This window comes from Rhopalosiphum maidis, chromosome 3, assembly GCF_003676215.2.
Source record: "Rhopalosiphum maidis isolate BTI-1 chromosome 3, ASM367621v3, whole genome shotgun sequence".
Classification (NCBI taxonomy): Eukaryota; Metazoa; Arthropoda; class Insecta; order Hemiptera; family Aphididae; genus Rhopalosiphum; species Rhopalosiphum maidis.
Window position 1 is genome coordinate 75,084,498 of NC_040879.1, and position 22,116 is coordinate 75,106,613.

Here is a 22,116-nt window from a genome sequence, read left to right on the forward strand (position 1 = left end):
GACCATTAAAAATTAAAATAATTATCACAATACACTACAGGACTATCAATTTGGACATTATACTATAAATTTACTATATTATATTAAGTATTTATTCAATTTAAAAAAAATGGTTTAAAAAGTAAATATTTTAAATATTGGAATATCCAACAGTTTTTACATTTTCTATTTTGTTAAAGAGGGGTTGAGCTCCCGCTTCTTCGATAGCTACAGCCCGTAATACACGCGTAATTCAAATAGGCAAATCAAAAGCGTGGATTTAATACCGTGGTTAATTTTAAGTAGGGCACGGTACAGAACCAATGCATTACGGTCGCCATCGACCTCTAAACAGTCTAAACACTCTAAACCACGACGTATCAATGTATCTTGCCCAAAAGAGTTCTGGCCTTAATGAATGCTTTACTTAATGCTATAAATATTTTAATGAAAAAAATACACAGACTATAGATAATTTTTATGGAGAAGTTAATGATTCGGAGATGAAATTTTTTTTAAACATTTAACACTCATAAAATCAGCGTCAGTAACATAACCAGTAACCAGTTATCTCATAGGCTATTCTTATACAAACTCAAAAATCTAACAAATACATTTGTACTGTTTGTAGAAATGTTCTTATTATTTATATATGTACACAAATAATTTATATTATATGTATATACAGAGTGTCCGATGAGGATTTACCCATTGCAATATTTCTTGAAATAATGGAGATATCATATTTTTCTTTTTATGAGACTCGCGGAGATAAGGACTACAAGTATTTTATAATTTAATTTAATTTAATGTTTTGGTAATAAGTTAAAAAAATTAATTATTTAAAAATAAATAGAAGATATCCATGTTGTAAAGTTTATTTTTTCTAATTTCGAGAAAAATTGTGAATTATTTAATACCATCAGTGTTGTATGTGTTATCAAATATGTAGCCCGTGGGCTCTGCCTGTATAACAATACAAAAATATTCTCAAAACTAAAAAAAAATAATATAACAGGATTCTAATGAAAATAAAATGTCGAAACGTTAAAGTTTTCAGAAAAATAAACTACGAAATAATTATCTTTGATTTTTTTAAAAATAATTAATTAAAAATTTTTTTTTAACTTTTTTACCAAAACATTAAATTAAATTAAAGTATGTAATACTTGTAGTCCTTGTCCCCGAGTCTTAAAAAAAAAAAATTATAATATCTCCATTATTTCAGGAAATATTGCAATGGATACTTAAATCCTCATGACTCATGTAACAATGTGTAGGTACATTAATGTTAATATTAAATATACATGATATAATTTTCAAATGTAAAGATTAATTTTAACCAGACATTTTTAGGTTATTTATTACATAAATTAATTTACAATGTTCTACTATCTACTTTAAAACTATGAAATAATATTAATTGAGACCTACTATATTTCAGAAACTTCTCCAGATTTATCTTTTATTTTGACCCATACAATATCATAAAAAAAAATATATACTTAAATACCAAAATATAATATATTATAATATTAAATTTTACTTAAGGTATTAGTTTCACATTGTTACAGACTCACAGAATTTATCCTGTACAACTTATTGCTAATATTTTTAGTATGATTTATTTTAAATTATTAAATATAAACTTGCATAACTAGGAACAATTGGCTCAATTTATAAATATTTTTGATCATCTAAAATTAATCTTATTTTATGTATGTTCAAATAACATTAATAAAATTTAGTAGTCACTGTAAAAATATAAGTAAGCACCTCTTAAACAAATGCCTTACTCTGTATATGATAATTTAAAATAATATAAAAATTGTATTCAATAAGTTTCTGTCTTATAAATTAGGAACTTTCCATATGTCAAATTATAACTTTAAATACATCAGTTTAATTCTATTGGAGTGAAATATAGGAATATCTAAAGCCTTACACAGATTTTTTTTTTTTGATAATTAAAATTTAAAGCAATTTGATATTTTAAATAACTGAGTAAAAATAATTATTGTTTAGTCTATAGTGATTTTCATTTATAGACTGAAAAGTTAATAGTTAATAATATAATGCACTGAAATTTACTCGGATAGGTGGGATTGGGATAGATGAAACAAAAGAATAGACAATTCCAGGTTCCTAAATAAAAAAAATATTATTATGTTGCATACTTTTCAAGTCTTACTCTAGAGTCTATACTTAAAATACTTAGATAGATAATAAAACAATAATAATAATTTAAAATCTATATCTATATCTATTGAGATCAACATTCTTGAAATAATTGTTTAGCCTTCAGATAAACAGAAAATGTTTTCCTAAGAATTTATGCAATATTGTTAAATTATATTAAATTATTGTACTCAAATAATCAAAATTTAATTTCAATTTTAATTTAATTTTATGAATTGAAAACTGACCAATAGGTTAACATTTACTTATTTTTATAAATAAAAGTTAACAAACCGGAAAATAATTATACTGATATCTCTTAAAATTCATAAGCAGATCATTAAGACAATTGAGACAGTAATATTTAATAAAATAATAGTATAATTATATAATACTAAATAATAAACATTATTATTGTTCTTGTTATTATTATTATTATTTTTATTATTAGAAAGGTAATTGCTTTAAATGTTTTAACTTAAATAAAAATAAAAAAATAAATAATAAGTCAGACTCAAGTTACTTTATTATTATTATTTAAACCCCTCCCCACCCAAGTAACACATAAAAGTCGAGAGATAAGTACATTGTCATTCGCTACTAATTTATATCAAATTGATATGATATATCAAAAGACATGTGAGTTTTGTTTGAAAATAGACATTTTAAAAGCTATTATATTATGGTTTGACAAGTGATGGAACACCAGGAGATACGTCAATAGGCATAACAGACTCCAAATTATTTTTCAACAATAACAACCAAGCAGCAATTGTCTGGTCTCTGGCAAGACAATCAGAAAAAGTTGACATATCTTTTAGTTGATCAGGTAAACATTGCCGGAGTGCTTCACGAGCTCTGAAAAAAATATTGATTTTTTTTTATTAATCAATTTATTTAATATTATGTAGTTCATAGTAAGTTAAGTTACAAACACAAACCATTTTAGACTAAAAAATGAAAATAATTATTCATTTCATCTTCTTTACTGTACAGAACTTTATGATGTACTATAAAATTTAAGTAAATTCTTAATTTGAAGACATGTGTTTATTATTGGATAGTAATTTAGTTACTATATAATGCACACCTACAGAAAAATATTTTTGTGATAAAATAAATCTAACCTTTTAAGATGAATATATACTAGATATACAAATTGATTCTTCAAAAAAATATGAAAAATATAAACTCAAAGAATGTCGTTTTATATTGTGATGTATGTTACAATGTACTCAAGTGATTATTTTTAAAAATTAATCCACATATTTATTATTAAAAAAATATATAATTATTTTTATACCTTGAGTTTTCCGACAAACGAACATAACATCCCACAACATGTCTCAGTAGTCTAGTAGACGGTTCTCTTTCAAGTGCCAAGACCATTTTCCCCTGAAAATCCAATGAAAAAATAATAAAAATTTTTGTTGATATTATAAAAAAAATACTCACAAGTATGAGAGCAACATGAGAAAACCGATCATATGTTTGACAAATGTAACTTAGACCATTGTCATCCATAAGTATTTTTTGCAGTATAAAAGTTGATAATGTTTTAGTTAACTCAAAACCAGTTTCCATAATACGTAGACACAATGGAATAATTTCAGTTGTTAGAAGGAAAGTAATAACTTCTTGTTCTTCTGTCTGAATAATGTAAAAGAATATATAAATAAAATTAAACACCATAATTTAAAAAAAAAAATGTTAACATCTGATTGTAAGTATAATAGCTGGCTAATGTGATCCATACCCATTTGTTAACGTATCTTTTGCGTAATATTAACTGTCTAATTTGAGTAATAATTTGTAATTACCTATTATGTAAATTTTATTGAATTAATAATTATAGTATTTATTATAAATATAATGAACAAAATGTCCTTTAACAAATAGTAATTATAACAGAAAATATATAACAGATCAGGGATGGCCGGATTAAGGTTTTTGCTGCCGATAAAGGTTGAAATAAATTTACCACCTAAAGAAAAAAAGCTATTTTGTTTTGACCGTTAAAATTTGCCGCCCTAGGCTTGAGCCTAAACAGCCTCAGCAGTAATACTTATAGATAGTAAAAATAACTAGAACAGGGGTTGGCAAGTAATTTTTATTGATGTTAAGAAGATTAAAATAATAAATAAACAAAGCCTAAACAAAAACAATTTTTTTCAAATCGTTATAATAAATTAATGACAGAAACTAATTATGATATTTTATGGCCCAATTTTTTGCCTTATACCGTTGAAATGCTACTGTTCAACAGTTTTTAAATAGGTTATATTTCTAAAATCATTTGTATTTCTAATAATAAAAACAAGCATCTTACATGAGTTATTAACAATTCTATTCTAATATAACATAACAGTTCTAAAAAAAGTACTGTTTCATTTTTATAAATACTGTTTTTGTTTTTATTTTTAAATGGAAAATTTAAGTGATACTGACTACAAGTAATCTAATCTTTATAGGATATAACTAAGTAAAGTTTTATTGTACTATAAATTAATTACAAAGTTCATAAGAAAAAAAACTAACTATCTTTGTGACACAAACACAATATCTGTCTGTTAACATAATAGCAATACTTAAAATTAGTTAAAATATATTTATAATCAGTAGAAATAAAAATAAAAACCTGTAACATACTACTTTCAGTATTTACAACTGTATTAGAAAATCATTGCTTGATAATTTTAAATGTATAAGTAAGACTTGGTTTGTAATTTATAGTGAATTAAAGTAAAATATTTAAAAAAATTAGACCTAACTTAATAGGAATTACAAATAATTCACCATTGTTTTATCTTGTTATAATAAAATTAAAAATGAATATTACACTCAAATAAAGTATCATCTCGAGTAGCATTTATTATAAATAAAGTAGATTTTTTTTCAAAGTATCTACTATACATTTTTATAAGTACCTAAATAAACACAGTTATTATGTAATTTATTATTTACCTTCACTAAAGCACCAATCACACCCAAACTTGTAAGTCTTAGATGTTCAAAATTACGACATTTGTTGGCATTATGTAGAAATGGATACATGTAAAGAGGTATCTGGGCCTTAAGGAACTGAGAACGTGTATCAGGGTGAGCACCTACACACTGTAAGAGTGCCAGAGCATTGCAAAGACGAGTCACTTGTTGAAGTGACATAGTTGGAGGGTTAACAAACTGATAAGTAGACACAATTTCAAACAATAATGCTGCTATAGTGCCTGTTGTATGCCAAATCATTGGACCAAGATCATGGATAATATCACGTCTTGAGCTGAAAAATAAATAAAGTAGGTATTATATTTTTGTTTTTGATAAGTAGTTACAATTTTTTTAATTTATACTTTAGGAACAAATGTACTTTACCACCCCATGCAAATTTATTGATTTTTTTTTTTGAACTTACTTATATTAACTATTTAAGCATAATGGTTCAATCAGAATTTGTCGGTCAGACTTAGATTCGAAGTTATGGCATTTGGAAGTTAGCAATTTTGCGTTACTTATGTGCTCACTCTAGTTTACTGCGTCTACTACGAATATTGATGTTTTTTTTTTTTTTGTAACTTATGAACTTTAACGAGTTAAGAATGATGGTGCAATCAGAATTTATTGGTCAAGAAAATAAACTTAACTTAACTAAGTTATAGACTTAAATTTCTCTATGAAATATGATAATATAAGTATTTATTTTAGTAACTCGTTTCGCCTGCTGGCTCCGATCGCCAAATTCGAGAGACCTCTTTTTGCCTACCGGCTACGGACGCCAGGCTCGGGGGTCAGTTAAAAAGTAACATAAGTATATAGTGGCTTCGGTCGCACAAGACACAACTCGAGGTCCTCCGGACCTCTCGTAACATTTACCTTTTATATTATATTTCAATTTCGAATGTACAATATTATATTATATTATCAATATAATTTAGTTTTTTCAAAGTATTATAAGTAGATATAAATTTTATTTTACAAATTGCTTTTATTCATTGTTTTAAAAAATATATTTCATAGTACGAGTAAACTCAATTTTAATGTTGCCCTAGCGTATACCTAGCATTATCAATATAATTTTGAACAACTAAAAAAATTACAACCTAACATTTTGCAAAAACATAATATTGTTTAAGAAATGTTCAGGCTCAATTACGAGTCTACAATAATGTATAACAGTACAGCACTGTGTAAGAATTTTATAATGCAAATCTTTAATGACAAAAGACTTTGTTACCTGAGCTCAGAAAGTGCATTTTCTCTGGTTTCTGTATTGCACAATTCAACAATCCATTGAAATACTTTTTCACGATCGTGAGCGGCCTGACTGAGTTGTTGAGGCATCTGAACTGAATCCAATTTGAACATTTCGAACGATTTTGTTTTACAACAAGACAATAAAGAACGTAAATCGAAAATGCGGAGCACGAACACAAATATTTAGTGTTATGATAGGTATTAAAAATGAGAACGAAAAGCTTGTAAATTAAAAAGAAAATTGTAGTAATAAGGGTAATAATTGTATTGAAATTAATAATGAACAATAATGACGAAAATAATAAGTACGAAATAGAGAACAGTTGTAAATTAAGTATGTCGACGCAATAATATGTTATGTCACTTATACCTAATTAAAAAAAAATTCTGTTTTGCGAGTATTACGAGGTATACGATTATTATGATGTAGAAATGTAAAATAAAATTTCCTTTTAAACTCGACCAGCGAACAACAATTTATAGACACAAAAAATGTATTGTAAACAAAGTACGCACACGGATAGCAGATGCTGCTGCTGCTCCCGACGCTTCCCATCATCACGCATCACCATGGAGATATTATATAAGGTGGTAGGTGATGAGGCCAAGGGAACATATAAAAAAGTGATAACCGATAGCATACCAAACGGTAGATGTTTGTTATCGTTTGCACGGTTGACGATATGAACGTAGTAGTGGTATTTGGATACAATAATAATATTATATAGATAATAGTACACCGATGTTCGTAAAATCTTTTCGTCCCACCAAAATTGCTACAATATTCTGTGTGGCTGTTCTAACTAAAAAATATAAGAGAAAGTATACAACAATAATATTATAAACAAGGAAAGAGGAGAAGGAGCTATCCAGTGGGCAGTGATAGAACCAAATATTAACTACTAATTAGTATAGTCTTACAACCGTCTCATACTACTTAGTATATTTTCATTTCTTATAAATAAGCGTAAATGTAAAATGTTTGTTTAATTCTAGACCTTTCAACGCTGTTGAAAAATTAACCAATATTATTTATAATATATTATGTCACAACACAGACGGCATTTTGCCAATTTAGTAACTTCGCTTGTTTTATTTTATTTCACTTTCATTTTTTTTCGACATAAAATCACAATGAGTAGACAACACACCTAGTGCTTGTATTAATACTTAAATATTACGATTTATATGTATTTTTATATATCTATAATATTTATGTATCTACGTATAAATATTAAATTATATAGTATGTAGAATTAGTTGATAGGATATTCAATTCGTTATTATCTATAGCCCTATAGGAGGTACCTACCGCAGTGTAATCTACAACCGCCGTTATTTTTTTTATTAAATAAACTATAAACTCATTAACTCAGCTGTAAATTATATTTATCTAAGAAGTTAGAATCTTAGATTCTTAGATCATATATTATGGATGAGGCCCGATAATTTGAAGCACATAATAAGCGCCGACTGCCGAGTCTCTGACATTGATGTTTAATATGCGCATGCGTGAGGCGTACCGTCGCAAATTTAACTGTTGGTTGTTGTATATAATAATATGATGCTTATATTGTTATCATGATTTTTATGATACGATTACAATAACGAGAGTACAAGCCACTAAGCTGAATTTCATTTATTTGGTTTTCAATTTGGTTTTCAATGTTCATGTATCTTTATGCTGTTGTTATATTTTGCACAATTATTTCAGTTTACTTTGTTTCTATTTTTACAATGCTCTAATTATATTTCTTTTAATTTTAGTTATCAATACAGTACAACAAGATGTTTATCTCAAATATGTTTAAACCATTAAAATATTTAAATACTATTAAATTAAGAAAATATTTAAGTTCAATGATTGATAAAAAGCAAAAATTTTCTATTCAAGATGAAGTTAAATTTAAAATTAATTGTAATGCTAATGATAAAGAGAAATTCAATGAATGTATTAAACATGGACTTACTTCTAATGCAGTTCTTAGTAATGAATGGATTTTTAAAATTAATTTTAGTAAGTAAAATGTTGAAATATTAGCCACCTAAGAAATAATAAATTGTTAGTTTTTTTTCTATCCGAAATTGGAATTAAACAATTCCAGTTTAATGTTTTTTTTTTTAAAAATTATGATTAAGTGGATTTAGAGCAGTGATTTTAATTGTCTTTGTATAATTTACACACAACAAAGGATTTTAGATGTGTTTTATTTCCAATACTATTATAACTATTTTAGTTCAATAGTATTATGAAAAAATGCTTATGATGATTTTGATTGTTTTTTTTCTAGATCATTTAAGTGCTGGACTGACATTACTTAAAAAATGGAATCCTAAAAAAATGGATGATTTGTTTGTACTCCTCCAAATGCCTATGACAAAACTTGTATATCTTACTAAAAAAACTCACTTAGAATCAAAAATTGTGCCATATGGAAACAGAGTCTATTATTTTGCATCTACTTTTGAGGTTTGAATATATACATTTTATATTGATAGTAAATGATTTTATGCATTATCAATTGGTAAACTGCTAAAATGTTAATTTAATATTATCAATAAGTTAGATGCCTCTGTCAGGAACACTTTATAATAATAATAATAAAAAAAAAATATATTGGTTGATATATGAATTTTATATCAATTTATAAAATAATTTAGTTTTACTTTAAAATACTGAGCTATACATGTATTTATTTTACTATGATACATATACATTTTTTTTTATAGCTGATGATACTTTGAAGTTCAAAATGTCAAAAAACATGCTTTAAATTTCAACTTTGAGAGTAATTACTGGTAGCAAATTGAAATTAGTTAATACTTTAGGGTTTTAAAAGTATTTCAGTATTTAAAAAAAATTAAAAATTAAGAAAAAATAGGAAATTTTACACGTTACCAGTTTTTGTCAAAATCAATATTGTTATTTTTGGTGTAACTCAAAAATAAATTAATAAATTAGTGTAAACATTTTTATTAAATGTTTATGTTTATATTATAATTTTATTGATACGATTAAATTTAAAAAATACTTTATCTTTTTAAGTAGTAGACATTTGATACATTTGATTTTTTTGTTTTTATTTTTTTATAAATTTTTGAAAATTTAATTTAAAGTTTTTCTTAAGTTGTTGATAACTCAATTAAAAATTAGAATTTTTCTAAAATTTATCGTAAGAATTGAAAATTGAACTTTTTTTTAAAACTATTTTGTTTAAAATATACAGTTCAAATAGCTTACAATACAGATTCAATGTTTACAGCTAAGGCTTGAGAGGCCATATAGCCTGATGATTAGGTGATATATTATTACATATTTAATTTGGTAAAATTTAGAAAATAATGATTTTATTTTTTATTATTTAGTATAAGTTGAAATTTAATTAATAATTGTTATTACTTTTTAAAATTGTATTCAAAAGAATACCTAACTTCTGTTCTGATAATTTTATATGAAAAATAAATAAAATAAGAACTACAACAATAGAAATATCAGTGATGAATAATTAATTTGTACTTTTAGAAAAATCCTCAAGAAGTATGTTACCATTTGATGCATTACAAATTTTTATTTACACGGGACTTTATAACTCTCAACCACATATATCATATTTTAATCGGTAATTAATTAATTTTATTTTATACAAAAATAAAAAATTAATCATGATTTTTAATTTATCAAGTTTTCGTATTAATAATTTATAATATAAAGCTTTATACATTTTGTACTAATATTTTTAATCAAAAATACAAGTACTTAAATATTATAACTCAAAATACATTTTAAAATAATAATTTTCAGAAAGTTATGTATTGAAAGCAATTTTTTATAATTTGAAATTTAATTTGTGGCTTATATATATATTTTTTTTTTAAGAAAATAGTGTCAATAAAAATGATATTTGGAAAGATACTTGGATATTTATGTACAGCATTGATCAAATAAATCACAGAATTTCTCTTACTAAAAGAGCAAATTTACCAATTAAGCCTTGGATGTTACGATGTAAACCTGAAGTATTTGAAAGGTATCATTGAATATTAATTAATATAGAATTTAGTTAATCCAATATATTTATATTTTTTAGGACTATAGAGATAAAACAAGAAAATAGAGTAGTTCTCAATAAAGATTCTACTGCACAATATTTAGCTAAAAGACTTAAAGTACCAGAGAAAACTATACGTTATATTAGTTCAAAATATCCTACAACATTGAGAGTTAGTCCTACTAAATTGAAAGAAATATTAGATTTTCTTCTCAAAGAAGGATTCAGATCTACACATATATTGAGTACTCCGCGTGTATTTACTCACAGTATTTCTACTTTGCAGGTTAGTTTTTAAAACTTATTAAATTGACTTAAGGATAAATAAATTTAATTTATATTTAATTTCCAGGAACGATTAACTGAGTTGAGAGACCTTGGTGCTGAACCTACTTTGACTGCTTTATGTAAAAATAAAACAACTTATCAAGAATTAGTTAATAAATTAATTTTGAAAAACACTAAAGGATATAATATATAAAATGTTGTATTAACCTAAGAAGTATAATGTATGTATACCTTCATGCCTATAATTATCCATGCAATTTACATTGTAACAACAAATAATATTTTAATTAAACACTTTGTTGAGATAATTATTAATTATCCATTTTTAATTATATTATTATTATTATTATTATCATATAATATAGAATCAGTGAACCGTTTAAATTTTTTTTAAAAATACTATTTATGGTATTCATAACAACCATATTTTTTTGTGTAAAATGACAACACTAAAGTATACAATGCATTTTATTAAAAAAAACATTAATTTTTTTATACAAAAATCTTAATACAAGCAAAAACACAGACAAATGTTGTAATAGATTACATTATTCAACTATTTTTTTATATCCTACTACCTGAAGACAATGACCAATACATTAATGTGTATTAAATACATTATAATTATTGCCCTTGCAAAGTCTCATCCATGAAAGTTTGAAAATAATATGATCTTTCTTTAATAGATAATATCATTGATTATAAATACTAGTATATTATATAGTATTTATAATCAATGACAGTGACGTATACAAGGGGTGATGTGGGGGTCAGATCCCCACCATTGGCTTTTTATTATTTTTTTTGTTTTTGCTTAAGTTATGCAGTATGCATTAAATTATAATGTAATATTTTGTGATATTATGATCTATTGAGCTATTAAATTTTAAAAATTTTGTCAATACTAAATACTATATTACCATTATAATTTTATTTTATTTTATTTGTAGCAAAGTAATGTTTATTTAGTCGAAATGGTCAATGACATGTTTATGTTTATACTTTATTATAGCTTATCTTATTATTTATAGACACAATACTTTATATATAATATTATGTATGTAGGCTCGATTAAAAGGACTATGTTTCCACTGTGAGCCTGTGTTTAAAATGTTATCAGATATTATCGCTGTTATTAAATTATGAGAAATGACTAATGAGATCATTATCGCTACAGGGTTAGTTTAACGCGTATAAGTAGTACATTAGTACATAGTACGTAGGAAATAATAATATAAAAGAAGAAAAATCTAAATTGTTCATTTCATGATAAGTTATCCAGTTCATGAAATGGAAACCGTTTTTTCCACTTTGTGAAGTAATTAAAAATTTCATGAAATTAGTATCCTTTATACCATTATTTCCTTGGTAGTTGGTGAAACAAAATATAATATTATAATTATATAATTATACTGCTTTTATTAATAAATATGCCAGTCCTAGACCAGATGTGGAAACTTGCATAACAATATGGAACGCTTGTAACTGTAAAATAGCCAATAGGTGCTAATCGTAAGTTTGTGGTTTTACATCAACCTATTGTAACAAAAGACTTTAATGAAAGAGACCAAGTTGATTTGATTAATTTTCAGTCAGTTCCTGATGGAAAATTTAAATTAATATTAAATTATCAGAAATTAATACTTAATTTGTTTATTTATGTCAATGTAAATGCGTTACTGAAGTAGCGTATCAATTAAGTACTCTCAATTTTTCTAACATTTGGAGCCCCTCAATTTTACCTACAGCAATACAATTATAAATGCCTGGTCGTAAAGCAGAAATTAAAATAAACTAATAAAATTACAATGAATAATGATTGTAAATTAAATTTTGTTCCACCAAATCTAACAAAATTTTAAATGAATTCGAATATTTAATATAATATACTTAAAAGTTAAAATATAATATTGTTAATAATAATATAATAATATAAATATTGTGAAATATAGTATATTATGTAATATTACAACCAATGGCAGTATAATATTATATTTTGTTTCACTAAGTGGATGGCCATTTGATAAAAAAAATTACACAATATGAAATTATAGTGAAAAAATATCCACTTCATGAAATGTATAATTATTACACCAAGTTGAAAAAACTGTTTCTTTTTATTTCTAAATATAGCTGTAGAAAAACATCTTAGCATTTTGATAAAAGTTTCTTCATAAGTTATTTTTATTTAAATACGTGTTTCAAATTCTAATTTTTTTTAAAACGAAATCTGCAAATTAACCATTTTGATGTTAAAAATTCGTACACATTTTTAATTTAACATTTAAGGTTTTTTTTACTGAAAATTAAAAAAAAATTTTAACGTAAATAATAAGTCACAAACATTTTTTTAAGCAATTTAAGTTCATATTTTAACGACATTATTAACACTTACAACGTTGAACGTAAAATAAAGATGTATTCACTATCCAGTCTACCTCTTTTGTTATTTCATTATTATTAAAAAATATATATTATAATTATAAACGTTAGTTAAGTATTGACCTATAAGATACTTACAGGCAACAGCAGATATAACTATACCGTCTATACCTATGTATCAAAATAATTCAATCTACTGTGCTATAATTAGAAAAATATATTGCATTAAACAATAAATAAATAGGTATATAATAAAATAAAATATCCTTAAAAACATAGGTAAATCGTCTACGCTCAGAATAATTTTTCTTTGCATACAACGATGTATAAGAATTTAATACATCTATTAAATACAGTGACGAATGAGCTCAGAAATTTTTTTTTATTACCCAGTAGATATTTGTAAAAACTTATAAATTATTGCAGACATTTTTTGATTTTAATCATGTCAATGATTTTTTTCTTTTATCAGTTAATTTATATTATTACTATGGTCGGTGTAGTATTTATTATGATTCATAGCACACAGTGAAAGGGAATTGAACGCACTAAATTCTATAGTAGTGTTTTCTCCTTCCGAGGACATTACCCCTACTATGCATATGAGCATCATGTGAACCACTGTTGAGTAGTAGATACTGCAGTAGTCTATTGCGTTCAAGAAATGAATACATGTACCGTTTATAATAACTTTCATAGGTGACAATGCAAAGCCTCTCTACGGAAAACATATTGATAATTCTGCACGAACGAAAAAATGACGAATAACGTAGTCGTTGTAAAGTGAAATATTACAAGTAAGTGTTATGAAACATGAATAATTATTATAAAAATGACTATAAGTTATGTCCTATAGTTATATTATACTATATTTGTATTTATAAATTATACAGAGTTAAGATACTAGTTACGATAAACACGACATAACAATGCCTAGACAAAAGGCGTAAATAGACTCATTATATGGTGAAATATATACCTACCTAAATTACTTAGGTTCGAGTATACGACATTACGACCTAACTTTGATTATAAATTTAGCAATTTATGTATTCACTAAGCATCAGCTAGGATGGAACAGCTTACTAAATATTCTAAACAATAATAAGTCTATATAAGGAAAGTAATGTTATTCAGCTACCAAATACAAAAATAATAGTTTGGTATATTTTTTCCAAATTATACCTACTCACTTAAATTTCAACTAGGTACGTATAATATATTATTATTTATTACTTCATTAGATTAGGAACGTATTTAAATAATAGTATAATCATACAATAATTATTAACCATATATGTCCGTATGTCCGTATTGGAAGTTAAAGACTATTTGAAAATATATCCATGGTTATGTATAGGTACCTATTATACATTTTTAATGATTAATAATTAATAACACTAAAAAATAAAAATTATATTAGCTTTTAGTAATAATTAATATGTTTTATTTTTATAGTAATAACCTACCTATAACATAACGGTGGTATAATATATAAAAATTATAAGTCAGCATTTTAATAGTCATATTATGTTCATGTTTTATAAATATTAAATGCAGTCAAACAGATATTTAGGAAATTTTTATTATATTCATAAATTTCACTTGATAGCCAAATAAACGAGGTTAAAAAACTATCGCCAGTCTTAACACAAGTGCAAATGTATACCCTAATAAAATTATAGATCATTTGAACTCAGTTTTTCAACTCATTTAAGTACTTACAGCCAGTACAGGCACCTCTTTTACTTTAAAATAAAGGTAGGTCATTTGAGCGTGGAACGTTGAGTTTATATATTTATTGATTTTACGATATGTCTGTGTATGTGTTGTTTTTTTGTACACACAAATACATAATATAATGTAAAAAAAAATTTTTGATCTTCAACTTTGATGGTGTTTTCTGATAGACAATTGGATTTTCTAAGATTTTTGAGAAGTCAATTTTGTCAAATCAGTATTTTTCAAAACAACCTAGAAAAACAAACAAAAATATGGACAAAACGAAAATTTTTACGCATTTAATAGATATTATATTTTATTGTGATTCATTATGGCATTTAATATATATATTAATTTTAAGCTTATATTTTTGTAGTATATTTTATTAGTAATATAAATTACTTTATAATATAGGTATTTAGGCTAACAGACAGTACCTATTAGCTCAAATTAATTTTTAATATGTATAACGAGTTATTATTAAAATAATTTTTATTTACCATAGGTATATGTATACATTATACATTACTGGAGTGATTTACTTAATGACGAAATATACTGGACACCTACTGGCTACTGTATAGCAGAGTAAATAGTTATATTTTTTCACCCTTTTTTTATTTTTCAATAAAAGTATTAACAAAAGGTTTTATTTACTTATTTAATTTATTGAAGAATTTTACCTGTAACTTAATATTATTTGTTTTACAACCAATACGAATTTAATGATTATCTAGTAGGTATCTACCCAAGTAATAAACCCAAAGTAACAAAAGTGGCACTTTATTCATTTTATACTTGATATATCGCTTTTAAGAAGAAAAAACTTTTGTTGTAATCTTATTATTTTGTAAATTGTAGGTATTTATACATGTCATGTGTATAATATATATCAAATAGATACAAGATGATTGAACTCTAAAGACTAGTAAATATTTATAAATATTAAATATATTTGTAGTGTAGTAGAATAAAATATATGAAATACCTATCTACTGAAAATTGTACAAAGACTCAGGGTAAATACTCTTACATTTTTGCAACGAATTAAATTTAAAATATATAATATTATATAGGCACCTACTAATTCATTAGGTAGTTTATTCTAAAATTTAAATTAATAATAGTAAAAATTATTGTTTTCTAGTCATTTAAAAATATGGCGAATCGCATATTTCTCATTTTGATTCTCTACGTTTACTGCATCAATGCTGAATACACTGAACCAGGACCCAAGTATAGGTGTCCGAAAATAGGCAGTTTGCCTGAGCTGGCGTTGCACCCCTGTCGTTGCGTAGCAGAGTCTGACAACGGATTAGCGTTAGACTGTGAGAACAGCAACTTGGCCTCACTATCCGTTGGTTTTTCCAACGTTGCATCACTTGGCGACGTAGTCGTAGACAACTTGACTATCTCATCGTGCAATATTGGTAAAGCCAATTATAGTATACCTATTATATTATAATTATATATATATGAATGATTTATTATAATAGATAATATTAGCATCTACTATTATATTGTGTTGTGTATATTTATGATGTGTATAATATGTTTATAAAGGTCGTTTATTTGGAGACATATTTTACTCGATTTCTGTAAACAGATTGATCATACAAGATACGCCAATAAGATTACTGGACGATGACTTATTTTTTGGAATTAATCACACGCTTTCTGAATTACACATCGTAAACTCCAAACTGGCCGAATTTCCTTCTGGTCCATTGAAAGTAAGTAAATTATTTTTATTAATACTAGCCATATCTATTTTTTCAATGAAACAACATACACATTTCAATTAAACTTGTATTACAGATATTGGGCAATTTAAAAGTACTGAGATTGGACAAACATGCAATATTTAATATACCAACAAACTCATTTGCTTCTAGTCAATTGCCAACCCGTTTGGAAAAATTATACATAACAAATGGAAAATTAACGTCTCTGTCTCCTGATTCATTAGGTCCCTGTAAAAAGTTAAAATACCTCGATCTTCAAGGCAATGAATTGGGAACGCTTCAAAAAAATCAGTTTAAAGGGTTGAGAGACTTAGAAACATTGGACATTTCTAACAATAATATTTCTAAAATAGAATCGTCCCATTTTGGTGATTTAACGAAGCTTGTGTCGATTAACTTGGCTAATAATTCATTACCATCTGTTACAAGGTTTTATTATAATTTATTTTAGCAATAAATCATCTAATTAATTTTATGTTACCTTTTTAATTAATAACTGTATATTTATTTTTAAAGGGGATCATTTGCAAGAAATACATTACTACGGGTTTTAAACTTGAGTCACAACAAACTGACAAGATTAGATTCCGAGTTATTTCGTGGTATGCGTTTTCTTCGAAGATTATATCTTAGTGACAATGAAATTGCTCAAGTCGATCGAGGGACATTTGCGTCAATGACAAGAATAGGTACTATAGATTTGGCTAGAAATCGTATGCAGATTATCGACTATCAAATGTTTTCTGGTCAAAATTACGTTGAAGTATGTTTATGAAATGTATAATTATTACCTATATATTATAAGTTTATTTTATTTTATTATAGCTGTGTAAATTGTAAATTATATTTTGAATAAATGTGGGTAATATAATTTAATATTCTAGATCATCGATGTATCTGAAAACCAAATTACCAAAATTGAAAAGCTATCGTTCAAAAATCTTTATTTGGTTCGAATAAATTTGTCAAAAAACAATATATCGGAAATCGATAGCGGAGCATTTGAAAACTGTGCTAACATTACGATGTTAGACATGTCGTACAATTCAATATCAAATATACCAAGCACTGCGTTTGACAATAATACATATGCTACAGTGTGGCAATTGTCTTATAATAACCTTACGGATATGTCTCAGGTAATGTCGAGTCCATTTAATTCGTTTTATTTGAATTATTAATATGCTAATGATAATTCATAATAAAAGTATTATTTATACAAAATTATATAAAAAATATATTATTTGTGTATTTTTAATGTTTAATATGACTAGACACCTAATAAGCGAAATTCGCTTCAATATTTGACGATTTAAAAGTATATAATTATTACAGGTACCAGTTACCAACATGGCGGGCATTAAAATCTTGAATGTGACACACAACAACATTAAGGTGATACCTAAAGGTACATTTCCAAAGCTTTACGAACTACATACATTGGATTTCAGCTACAATCGTATAAAATCCATAAGCCCCTCCGTATTCCAGTCGCTTCTCAGTTTACGATCCATCAACCTCAGCCACAACGCACTGGAAGACTTAAAGTCCACGACATTTGGCACTCTACCAACTGTACTCGAACTGTATTTGAATAAGAATTCAATAAAAAAAATTAATGCTGCGACATTTGTCAAAATGTCATCGTTGAGTCACTTGGATTTAAGACATAATAATATCACGCAAATACCAACCATACCGATATCACTGTCAAGTCTGGTGGTAAGTCATAATATTATTAAAGATATTGGACCTGACCGAGCCTGGCCATCGATGAACGCACTTCTCTCGCTGGATTTAAGTTACAATATGTTAGGCGATAGTTTGAACGGCGGATCGTTTTCAAAACTATTGTCTTTGCAAAGCTTAATTTTGGATTATAATTCTATCACAATACCACCAGCTGAAGCGCTAAGCCAACTAGTTTCAACAAGACATCTGTCATTAAGAGTAATATCATATTGAATGCTATTAGATATCTATTTTGTTTAAGTACCTACCAACACTACATACTTATATATAAGTACCTATTTTACACAACATTTTTAGGGTAACAGTATTACACATCTCAGTACAAAAGCTTTTGGAATATTACCTGTAGTGTTTTATCTGGATCTGTCACAAAATAATATCACTCAAGTCGAATCTCAGGCTTTTGATGGGCTATTGCAATTACAATTATTAAATCTAACTGAAAACAGTTTAACTGAGATACCCAATGGTGCTTTTAAAGGTCAGTAGGTATTATAATTATGAATTAGTTGGTTAATTAATTTGAAAATCCAAAAATAAATTGTGATTTCTAGATATTTAATTTGAATACAAAAAAAAATTAATTTAATAAAGGGGGAAAAACAGTTAATCATTTTGTTGCACAATAGGACTAATAGGAGTCACGTGTACCTTAACATCAAGTAAGTCACTATAATACATGTATTAAATTTGAATTCAGTAAATTTATTATTGCATACAAAAAACGATTATATACGCAAAAAACCGTCTGTCAGTATATTACTACTTACCTAAGTATATTTTATGACAATTACATTCACAAACTATTACTATTTAAAGTAATTTAATTAACGATTAATAATATACAGTACCTTCCTAATTTAAATTAAATCTTCTTGAATTATAGTTTTGAGTTAAAACAAAATAACAAGCAAGCATCATTGTTTACTGATTAAATATTTAAATGTATAAGAATTTCAAGCATATGTATTTTAAATCTCTAAATTTATGTAGTCAATAGTCATGTAAAATCTTTTTGGTATTACAAACCACCCTCAAAGTTAATGGTGTAAACAGACACAAAAATAAAAAATTACATATTATTGTAATAATGTAAAAATATGTATTATGTAAAAAAAAATTTTTTTTTTAATAGACCATTAGTCATTGGAATTATTGCATTAGAATATAAAACATATATAATTACATTATAATTCAAATCTACTATTATTTCATAAAAAAAAAATAATGCTAGCAGATACTTGAATTAACTGTTCATAATAAATCATTGTATTTGTTATATTTTATTTGTTTTTATAATATGTAGGTTTGGTATCATTGACAACTTTGGATGTGTCACACAATCTGTTACATTCTTTGGACAACAAAACAAATAGTTTATTAGATGACTGTCTTTCTCTTAAATATGTAAGTAATTAATACTATTCATTTGAACTACTTACTTAGTGCAGTAATCCTTGATAAATTTAAATATTTACAGTTGAATTTAAGTCATAATCAGTTTTCATTTTTCACCAAAAAATCATTTCCAAACCATATGTACACACCTAGTTACTTAGAATCAATTGACATAAGCTACAATGAAATACCAATTATAACCAATGACATAACAGTTGGAACGCACAAAGTTAAATATCTTAACTTAAGTCATAATTCTATTGATGAAATACGGCCAGGTAATATAATATTATACAGATTATAAAATAACTTCTAAACAATAAGATTAACATTGTTATACACATATATGTTAACAACTCATACAATTGAATAAGTACTTATTAGTGTTAGTAAATAACTAACTAGTACTTACCCAGTATGGCAGTATCTATGTATATTAATAATTAAAATACAATACATACTTATATTTTAGGCGTACTTGGAAACTTAACATCATTAAACGTATTGGACTTATCATTCAATAATTTGGAATCAATGAAAAAAGTAGGTAATATGCCTAAAAATATGTCTGTATTGTTGATGTCCAACAATAAATTAACAAAACTTTCAAAAGAAATTGTAAGTTTCGTTCCAAAATTAAAAGATTTCAATGTAGAAAATAACCTATTTAATAATTTTCCGCCTGAATTGGCCAAAATTGTAACTAAAGGAACTTCAATTTCATTTAAAGGTAAGTGATATACCTAGTTGTACTTAATATTAATAAAAATCTTACCTACTTTATAATTAAACAAACTGAATACAATTTAATAATTAATAAATTATACATGTATTTAGGTAATCCTATTGAATGTGATTGTTCATTGATTCCCATAAAAAGAATGCTCAACTCTAAACTTAATCCAGATCCACAATGGGATAATATAACATGTGTGCAGTTATTAACATCAGAAGTATCTTATGTATCAGATTTAGGTGAGAATGAATTGATTTGTGATATACCTATAGAAGATGAGGATGATACATTTGTTGTAACACCAGATGTAAAATTTAGACAGATAAAAAGGTAAATATTATTAGCAATGGAATTTTTAAATAGTTATTGCATTTAGTAGAAATCATATTGTTTTTATCTTTTTATTGTTATTATAATAATATTGGTGCTCATAATAAATCAATAATTAAGGGATGGGTTGCTTCAAAAAATAAAGTCATGATTTTTATGTTTTATCAATGGATAATTTGTATTATACTTTGAAGTTTGAACCTTACTTAAAATTACTTATAACTTATTAACTTAAAATCAAATAATTTGTTACTTTTTGTAGATATTTAAAAATTGAAATAAGCGAGATAAATTAAATACACTTTAAAATGTTTGAAATGTTTTTATTCAAATAAAGCTGTTCTTTTTGAATAATTTATCAACCTATATGGTTACGTTTAAAATTATCAAAAAAAAAATGTAGTTTTTTTTTAAATTTAAACTTTAATACTGATTTATAATGGTTAAAAAAATATATTAGTTCAAGTAGAAATATTGAAATACAATTTCAGGTCTGGAAGTAGTTACATAAAAATTGACTGGTTTGTACTTCAAAATAAAGAAGACATTGCTGATTTTGTTATATTTACTGGTGGTAATAAATTAGAAGAAAGGAGTTCTTCAAGATTGATTCCTTATAATTTGCGATCTCAAACTATTAAAGCTGCTTTCATTAAAGTAAAGAACTATTTATACATAATGATTAACCATATAGTTTATTTTAATATATTAAAATTAAATTATTTGGACTGTTTCTAGGATTCAACAAATTTGTGTATAATACCAAAAGATAGTTTTGGTAATGAGAGACAAATGAAAAAAGGACAATGTATGGATATCGGGGAATTAGGTCCATTAGCACTAAATAACGCAAAACAGAATTCTAAAAATATATATTTGTTTTATTCAATGTTGATATTATCAATGGTTAAAAGTTTAAAACCATAGCATAATTTTTTCTATTGATAGAAAGCAGCACACTAGTCAGTAATCATGTTTGCTACGTATCAATACTCATTGTTTTAATAATATGTATATCTGCATGGAATTATTTTCAATGCATCAATAAACATAACATCTTTTTATATATTATTATTATATTTGTTTTACAAAAATAGAAAAATAAGCAACAACACCTACAAATTATATGATCAAGGTATTAAGCTATTGCGATAAATAACAAATGACAAACTGTATTATTTGAAATAAAAATGTCAGTGTGAAAAAAATTGATTTAAGTTAAATATGTCTCAAAAAGTATAATATTGCATATAAAAATGTAAAATATGCCCTAAAAACAAAAATGACTCAAAATATGCATTTATAT

The 22,116-nt window shown here is 25.4% G+C and overlaps 3 protein-coding genes across 6 annotated transcripts; 2 read left to right on the forward strand and 1 right to left on the reverse strand.

The window, feature by feature from the left end:
- Positions 1–2,658: 2,658 nt before the first annotated feature.
- Positions 2,659–6,961, reverse strand: LOC113556250 (CCR4-NOT transcription complex subunit 9-like). The gene is made up of 5 exons (XM_026961084.1): positions 6,389–6,961; positions 5,122–5,437; positions 3,613–3,807; positions 3,461–3,552; positions 2,659–3,015 (listed from the first exon to the last, which is right to left on the reverse strand). Exons 1-5 carry the CDS (start codon positions 6,517–6,519, stop codon positions 2,838–2,840), a joined length of 912 nt encoding a protein of 303 aa, XP_026816885.1. The 5' UTR covers positions 6,520–6,961; the 3' UTR covers positions 2,659–2,837.
- A 368-nt stretch (positions 6,962–7,329) lies between these two features.
- On the forward strand, positions 7,330–11,074 carry LOC113556249 (transcription termination factor, mitochondrial-like). Its single transcript, XM_026961083.1, has 6 exons — positions 7,330–8,425; positions 8,700–8,878; positions 9,932–10,028; positions 10,286–10,436; positions 10,497–10,743; positions 10,810–11,074. Exons 1-6 carry the CDS (start codon positions 8,197–8,199, stop codon positions 10,936–10,938), a joined length of 1,032 nt encoding a protein of 343 aa, XP_026816884.1. The 5' UTR covers positions 7,330–8,196; the 3' UTR covers positions 10,939–11,074.
- A 2,694-nt stretch (positions 11,075–13,768) lies between these two features.
- Positions 13,769–21,876, forward strand: LOC113555582 (chaoptin-like). Of its 4 annotated transcripts, none has more exons than XM_026960024.1 (15): positions 13,769–13,924; positions 15,355–15,437; positions 15,997–16,279; positions 16,413–16,582; positions 16,668–17,023; positions 17,111–17,357; positions 17,479–17,733; positions 17,930–18,544; positions 18,644–18,827; positions 19,653–19,753; positions 19,827–20,022; positions 20,217–20,474; positions 20,582–20,810; positions 21,302–21,467; positions 21,549–21,876. In XM_026960024.1, exons 3-15 carry the CDS (start codon positions 16,009–16,011, stop codon positions 21,735–21,737), a joined length of 3,237 nt encoding a protein of 1,078 aa, XP_026815825.1. In that variant the 5' UTR covers positions 13,769–13,924; positions 15,355–15,437; positions 15,997–16,008; the 3' UTR covers positions 21,738–21,876. The 4 variants fall into 4 exon arrangements, with proteins under 4 accessions (XP_026815825.1, XP_026815823.1, XP_026815824.1 ...); XM_026960022.1 differs by lacking the exon at positions 15,355–15,437 and adding an exon at positions 15,711–15,868; XM_026960023.1 differs by lacking the exon at positions 15,355–15,437 and adding an exon at positions 15,711–15,777.
- Positions 21,877–22,116: the final 240 nt, after the last annotated feature.

Excerpts from the sequence above, each read along its gene's own strand:
- LOC113556250 (XM_026961084.1), bottom strand. The coding sequence starts at position 6,519 with ATGTTCAAATTGGATTCAGTTCAGATGCCTCAACAACTCAGTCAGGCC. Across the intron at positions 5,438-6,388 it reads AATGCACTTTCTGAGCTCAG|CTCAAGACGTGATATTATCC; the intron begins GTAACAAAGTCT and ends TTTATTTTTCAG. Across the intron at positions 3,016-3,460 it reads CGTTTGTCGGAAAACTCAAG|AGCTCGTGAAGCACTCCGGC; the intron begins GTATAAAAATAA and ends TATTTTTTTCAG.
- LOC113556249 (XM_026961083.1), top strand. The coding sequence starts at position 8,197 with ATGTTTATCTCAAATATGTTTAAACCATTAAAATATTTAAATACTATT. Across the intron at positions 10,029-10,285 it reads CATATATCATATTTTAATCG|AAAATAGTGTCAATAAAAAT; the intron begins GTAATTAATTAA and ends TTTTTTTTTAAG. Across the intron at positions 10,437-10,496 it reads AAACCTGAAGTATTTGAAAG|GACTATAGAGATAAAACAAG; the intron begins GTATCATTGAAT and ends TATATTTTTTAG.
- LOC113555582 (XM_026960024.1), top strand. The coding sequence starts at position 16,009 with ATGGCGAATCGCATATTTCTCATTTTGATTCTCTACGTTTACTGCATC. Across the intron at positions 16,280-16,412 it reads TATCTCATCGTGCAATATTG|GTCGTTTATTTGGAGACATA; the intron begins GTAAAGCCAATT and ends ATGTTTATAAAG. Across the intron at positions 17,358-17,478 it reads CTGGTCAAAATTACGTTGAA|ATCATCGATGTATCTGAAAA; the intron begins GTATGTTTATGA and ends TTAATATTCTAG.